This window comes from Oncorhynchus nerka, linkage group LG28 (genome assembly GCF_034236695.1).
Source record: "Oncorhynchus nerka isolate Pitt River linkage group LG28, Oner_Uvic_2.0, whole genome shotgun sequence".
NCBI lineage: Eukaryota > Metazoa > Chordata > Actinopteri > Salmoniformes > Salmonidae > Oncorhynchus > Oncorhynchus nerka.
In genome coordinates, this window is record NC_088423.1 from 12,199,347 (window position 1) to 12,206,909 (window position 7,563).

Sequence of the window (7,563 nt, forward strand, 5' to 3'; positions counted from 1 at the left end):
TGGACCCTCTATTTCTGAAACTATCCGCCGCCATTGTCGCAACCCCTATTACCAGCCTGTTCAACCTCTCTTTCATATCGTCTGAGATCCCCAAGGATTGGAAAGCTGCCGCAGTCATCCCCCTCTTCAAAGGGGGAGACACCCTGGACCCAAACTGTTACAGACCTATATCCATCCTGCCCTGCCTATCTAAGGTCTTCGAAAGCCAAGTCAACAAACAGGTCACTGACCATCTCGAATCCCACCGTACCTTCTCCGCTGTGCAATCTGGTTTCCGAGCCGGTCACGGGTGCACCTCAGCCACGCTCAAGGTACTAAACGATATCATAACCGCCATCGATAAAAGACAGTACTGTGCAGCCGTCTTCATCGACCTTGCCAAGGCTTTCGACTCTGTCAATCACCATATTCTTATCAGCAGACTCAGTAGCCTCGGTTTTTTGGATGACTGCCTTGCCTGGTTCACCAATTACTTTGCAGACAGAGTTCAGTGTGTCAAATCGGAGGGCATGCTGTCCGGTCCTCTGGCAGTCTCTATGGGGGTGCCACAGGGTTCAATTCTCGGGCCGACTCTTTTCTCTGTATATATCAATGATGTTGCTCTTGCTGCGGGCGATTCCCTGATCCACCTCTACGCAGACGACACCATTCTATATACTTCCGGCCCGTCCTTGGACACTGTGCTATCTAACCTCCAAACGAGCTTCAATGCCATACAACACTCCTTCCGTGGCCTCCAACTGCTCTTAAACGCTAGTAAAACCAAATGCATGCTTTTCAACCGTTCGCTGCCTGCACCCGCACGCCTGACCAGCATCACCACCCTGGATGGTTCCGACCTTGAATATGTGGACATCTATAAGTACCTAGGTGTCTGGCTAGACTGTAAACTCTCCTTCCAGACTCATATCAAACATCTCCAATCGAAAATCAAATCAAGAGTCGGCTTTCTATTCCGCAACAAAGCCTCCTTCACTCATGCCGCCAAACTCTAGTTAAACTGACTATCCTACCGATCCTCGACTTCGGTGATGTCATCTTCAAAATTGCTTCAAACACTCTACTCAGCAAACTGGATGCAGTTTATCACAGTGCCATTTGTTTTGTCACTAAAGCACCTTATTCCACCCACCACTGCGACCTGTATGCTCTAGTCGGCTGGCCCTCGCTACATATTCGTCGCCAGACCCACTGGCTCCAGGTCATCTACAAGTCCATGCTAGGTAAAGCTCCGCCTTATCTCAGTTCACTGGTCACGATGGCAACACCCACCCGTAACACGCGCTCCAGCAGGTGTATCTCACTGATCATCCCTAAAGCCAACACCTCATTTGGCCGCCTTTCGTTCCAGTTCTGTGCTGCCTGTGACTGGAACGAATTGCAAAAATCGCTGAAGTTGGAGACTTTTATCTCCCTCACCACCTTCAAACATCTGCTATCTGAACAGCTAACCGATCGCTGCCGCTGTACATAGTCTATCGGTAAATAGCCCACCCATTTTTACCTACCTCATCCCCATACTGTTTTTATTTATTTTATTTTCTGCTCTTTTGCACACCAATATCTCTACCTGTACATGACCATCTGATCATTTATCACTCCAGTGTTAATCTGCAAAATTGTAATTATTTGCCTACCACCTCATGCCTTTTGCACACAATGTATATAGACTCTCCTTTTTTCTACTGTATTATTGACTTGTTAATTGTTTACTCCATGTGTAACTCTGTGTTGTCTGTTCACACTGCTATGCTTTATCTTGGCCAGGTCGCAGTTGCAAATGAGAACTTGTTCTCAACTAGCCTACCTGGTTAAATAAAGGTGAAATAAAAAATTTAAAAATTAAAAGTGTGTACTTAGCATTTCTAGGATAATCTGAGATTTTCTGTGCAACTGTTTTGTCGAATTTGCCTATGACCTGTAAAAGTTCAAGGAAGTTTCCCTGTTCGTCTTCTGTCTCCACTCTGTGAAAGTCCCTGGTATTCAGTGTAACGCAATGACTCCACAACTGTTCTCATATACTCTCTGTTCTCTCAGACTATTTTCGAATGTCTATCACTTAGAGCATTGCATATTGTTGAGCCAAATTCTTTCTGAATAGTCCACTCATTCCACGCTGTCATTGAATATTTATGCTCTACACTAGCGTTGTGCGTCTTGAACAAACTTTTCTCCTTCTGCCAGTTCTGGTAGCCATCGTGGGGAAATGCCACCTTCTCTCCACCATGGTTTTCTGGATGTTGAAAGTGGTGGCATGCAAAGCAGAAAGCACAGTCCTTTGAAATAGAATATTCCAGCCATTTGTAATCCTCATACCATCTACGATTGAAACAGCGATCCTGCTGTCCAACTTTTGTGGCTGGATAACACTGAAGAAGAGGGCGCCTTGGTTCTTCAATAGGTGACTGGCTTAAATCAGAGGGAGTGGTGGCTGTGCTAACAGTGCAGCTAACGGTGGCTGTGGAACAGCTAGCAGTGACAACCTGCTCTGGTACTCCCTCACATCGTGGCTCATGAGTTTCTCTCTCTGACTCATATTTCTTATCTCCCTCTTCTTCTTTTGCTCCCTCGGAGACAGGGTCTGGGTCTGGATTTTTATTTTCTACCCACACTCAGAAAACAGCCCCATCGCAACGGGGCAAGATGGGCGACTAGCTAGCTAGAATTTAGCTCACATTACGTAGCCTAATGCGCGCGAGCACACACATCAGACCCCCCCCCCCCCCACACACACACACACACACACACATCATAGGGTACACGGGCAGCACGAGCACACAGCCAGGGATCGGATTGGGAACAGAATGTCTGGTTATTAACTTTTACATATTTCTTTATTTAAAAATATAAAAAAATACTAAAATGCTTGAGGAGGCTTAACTGGGGCTACGCAGATTTGTGACATGGCTATTGCACCCCCTAGTCCCGGTGTAGCCTCAGTATATATACAGTGCCTTCAGAAATTATTCATACCCCTTGACTTATTCCACATTTTGTTGCATTAAAGCCTGAATTCAAAATGGATTAAATATATTTTTTTTTATCTCACCCATCTGCACACAATAACCCATAATGACAAAGTGAAAACATATTTTTAAGACATTTATGCTAATTTATTGAAAATAAAATACTAAAATATCCTTGAGTCAATTCTTTGTAACACCACCTTTGGCAGTAATTAAAGATGTGAGTCTTTCTGGGTAAGTCTCTAAGAGCTTTCTGCACCTGAATTGTGCATATTTTCCCATTATTGTTTTCAATTGGTTCTTAATCATTTTGAGACAAACATTCTTTGACATAGATTTTCATGAAAATTTTAAACAAAACTATAAATGGGCCACTCAGGAACATTCACTGTCTTTTTGGTAACCAACTCCAGTGTAGATTTGGCCTTGTGTTTTAGGTAATCGTCCTGCTGAAAGGTGAATTCATCTCACAGTGTCTAGTGGAATGCAGACTGAACCAGCTTTTCATCTAGGACATTGCCTGTGTTTGCCTGTGTTTACATTCCGTTTATTTTTAATCTTGAAAAACTCCCCAGTCCTTAACGATTACAAAAATAACCATAACATGATGCAGCCACCACTATGCTTGAAAATATGGAGAGTGGTTCTCAGTAATGTGTTGTATTGGATTTGCCCCTTTCAGGTCAATGATAAAATATGCATTAAAGATGTCAGTCTAACGCAGACCGTGGGGGACAGAAGAAGGACACCAGATTGGCGCACATTCAACCAATTTGATCTAACAACCGATTTGATCTAAAATATGTATTGTAACAGGCCCACAATGTGGTTACTAAAGTCCAAATTTTTATATTTTGGGCTGTTTCGCTGCATAACATTTTAGAAGTTGTTCCTTTACAGGTTTATAAAAAGTGACTTCTAAATGCTAATTCCTGTTTGTAAAATCTGGTAGCATAGCTAGCATACAGGAAATTGTGGTGTTAATCAAAGTCATTTTTAACTGCAATACTGTTAATTGGTGAAGATGACATGAACATGTATTGGGGTTGACATCCATAGAAGCATTATACTATTATACGATTTTTACAACATAACGTGAAATAGACATATAAACAATAGCCTAAATGTAGGCAAATTTTGCTGGGGGCGAATGAGGAGATTTGGGATCTTTCCCCATGAGTTTCCATAGCAATTCCATTGTTTGGGTCGAGTTCCATTGACCTCTTTACCGCATCTATGGGTAGACTGGTAGCCATTTTGAGTGTACCAATGTCAGGAAGTAAAACCGGGAAGTGTACCATTCAATCTGTGCTGTGATTTGTTGAGTTAACTCAACTGACATTAAAAAAAAATACATTCCATCGCAAGAGCCACATCAGTTAATAACATTTGAATGAACTTTCTACATAACCTTGGAAATGATTGCATCACAATACCAGGCATCCATTGCGAGTATAACCATGATTCTACCAGTCAAATTGACAGGGTTAGAGCTTCTGAGCTTCTATTCATTCTATTTATATGATCATAACAACAGGCATTCTGCAACATTGATGCCTGCGCATCATTTTCCTGATGTTGTCAGGCAACCCGTCTATGGGACAAGGCCAAGGTAAAATGGAGACTCAACCTGAGGTAACTTTAATTGTGTGCCTGCCTTTCAAATGGTGCCTGAAGATCCGATTTCAGGACCTTGGAAAATCACCGCAACTCAGTGCAAGAAAAGCACTGACTGCGACTTCAGCACCACCACTGGTGAAGAGCGCCACTCCAAGTGAGCCTTGTCAAGCACAGCAGTTGTGGATTCTACACACCTGTGTGGGCTTGCTGGTGTGTGGGTAGGCCTAAAACATTTACGTACTCCCTGTCCTTCCTCATGGGGCCCGGAGGGAACATCATGGCTCAACTGGTCCTCACCCGAAAGAGGACCGGTCTGGCGGAGGTGTCGACAACCCACAGACTGCTGGTCAATCTGGTGGTGTGACATGATGGTGGTGTGTGTGATTGACGGACCAGAGTTTAGGCATGAGGAAAGCATGGCGTAGCACAGCATCCCTCTAACATAATCTCTAGACACTTCATTAAGATTTCAGTGGTTGCCATGGCACAGACTACAGTTTGATTGCATTCTTATAGCCTATCTCTTCTTGTATATCATCCAAATCTTATAGCTCAACACCCATGATGATGTGAAGTGTGAAAATATTTTTCCAGCACCATCATCACCAAGCTACAGTGTAAAAGATGCATGTGCGTCACTTCCGGTGCCTACATTAGCCCGCAACGCATCGGTCAGAGAGAGAGAGAGAGAGAGAGAGAGAGAGAGAGAGAGAGAGAGAGAGAGAGAGAGAGAGAGAGAGAGACACACAATCCTATCCGGGTTTTATTAATTTCTGGAAGCGTTCCATTGCAAAAGCTTGCCACCTCCCATCGGCCCTCTTCCACTCACTTTCCCTTCACTGATCAGAATTAGTATCTTAGGTGAGGTCAATGGATCCAGTCAAAAGAGTTAGCTGTCATCTATCCATACCTGTGTACGATATAGGAGAGGGGACCAAGACAGAGAGGACGCGACAACTTTTGGAATGAGATGCGGCCAGGGCTGAGTGCGTGCGGGGGATAGCGCAGCTCTTGCTTCCTGTAGTCACACGGATAAATATTCCATTGACCTGGGTCCGAGTGATCTACAGCGCTCGCTCCAGCGGAGGACCGCACTTCTTCAGTGGGGGAAATGTATCCTGTTTTTCAGTTAATCGCAATGGGTATTAGATAATTAGGATCTCTTTCGACAAGGCGTCAAAGATGTGTTGGTGAAATCCTCATCTCACCACGGAAACGGGCTGCGCGCAGCTCAGCTCTCTGTCTCACCTGTGTGCGCGTCTGATTTGGGCACTCCACACAGCGCAAACGATGTAAGAACAAGCGGGAGATGAATCTAACGAATTTTTACTCAGATTTTGGACGTTTATTTTCTACGAATATTTCACTTGGGGGACCTCAACATGAGCACAACAACTGGAGTTTACCGGAGGATACCAAACCCTACCCGCAATTGTTCTTATTTTCGGGACACGAACCGAGTACCATCGTGTTGGTGGTTATGTACTCCCTGTCCTTCCTCACCGGGCTCGGAGGGAACATCATGGCTCTTCTGGTCCTCACCCGAAAGAGGACCGGTCTGGCGGGGGTGTCAGCGACCCGCAGACTGCTGGTCAATCTGGCGGTGTGTGACATGATGGTGGTGTGTGTGTGCATGCCAGTTAACCTGGGACACCAGGTCTACAACGCCTGGGTGTTCGGGGAGTTTCTGTGCCGCACCGTGCCGTTCGTTCAGGCTGTGTCGGTGTCTGCGAGCGTCCTGAGCCTGGCCGTGATCAGTCTGAACCGCTACTACAGCGTGCACAACCCTCTACACGCCCGGTCCTTTTTTACCGGGCGGCGGATACTGTGTATGATCTGTGTGGTGTGGACCGTGTCGTCGGGGCTGTGCATACCGCTCCTCTTCATGAATACCACCCAAACTCTGTCGCTGCTGGACATCACCCTCACTGTGTGCGTGGAGAGCTGGAACCAAGTCAAACTGAAACAGAGATATAGCTTTCTGCTCTTCTGCTCTCTCTATGGATTCCCTGTGTTGTTTAACCTGGTCATCAGCGTGCTGACCGGCTGGAAGCTGTGGGGCAACGACGAAAAACGGACGCAAGATTCGAATACATTTGGCGTTACGCTATCACTGTCCCGTCTGAAAGTGCGTAAAAGGATCGCCAAGATGGTGCTGTCGCTGGTTGTGCTTTTTACCCTGTCTTGGTTGCCTCTGTATGTAGTGGACATATGGTTAGACTTTAACATGACTTCATCTTTAGAGAAAGAGGAGGATGATGTGAACCATGTATATCACGAGTGGATTCTACAGGGGAGACCCTTCGCGCTATGGCTGGGTCTAACCAACTCCGCTCTCAACCCGCTCTGTTATTGCTTCGTGGGTAATTTACACAGGTCTGCAAAACGATTCAGGAATAGCTACAGACAGAAACTGTCGTCATTGTTAAGTCTGTCGCCACAGCAGTCCTCTATGCCTATGGGCAGCACCTCAGTGCCCAAGCTCGTGCCCTATAGCAGGGCGCAATCGGAGAAGCGCGGCGCAGAAAGGCGCGCATCGAGCAGATATGCCAATCCAGGCAACAAACTAATCAAAAGCAAGAGCCTGTCGTCTGTGACAGTGTGTGAGACTGTTTTTGACTGATTGACAGACAGACGGATCAAATGTTGGCCTACGTGGTATATCACATACTTATTTGTCCAATGGACAGGAAAACGTTCGTCCTACAGTTAAAAATAGGATATTCTGTGAAAATGTGTGTCTGTTTTCCAACAGAACCTCCGAAGCAAATGGAGATATTTGCCATAACTGAGATTATAGAGTGTGTTGCCCTTTTAATTATGAAGTGTGGTGCCGTCTTTATTATGGAGTGTGTTGGAGTGTGTGCCCCATGATTCCAGGACCGTTGATTAATCAAACGGTCGATGTAAATGATGAGCATGAGGTCCTATACCTAATGATCTTTGGGGATTTGGTTTCACTGAATCCAATTTCAAA

At 45.4% G+C, this 7,563-nt stretch overlaps 1 protein-coding gene across 1 annotated transcript; it reads left to right on the top strand.

Moving 5' to 3' along the window:
* The first annotated feature begins 5,895 nt into the window (after positions 1–5,895).
* On the top strand, positions 5,896–7,209 carry LOC115123395 (gastrin/cholecystokinin type B receptor). Its single transcript, XM_029652732.2, has one exon. The coding sequence runs from the start codon at positions 5,896–5,898 to the stop codon at positions 7,207–7,209; it is 1,314 nt and encodes a 437-aa protein (XP_029508592.2).
* Positions 7,210–7,563: the final 354 nt, after the last annotated feature.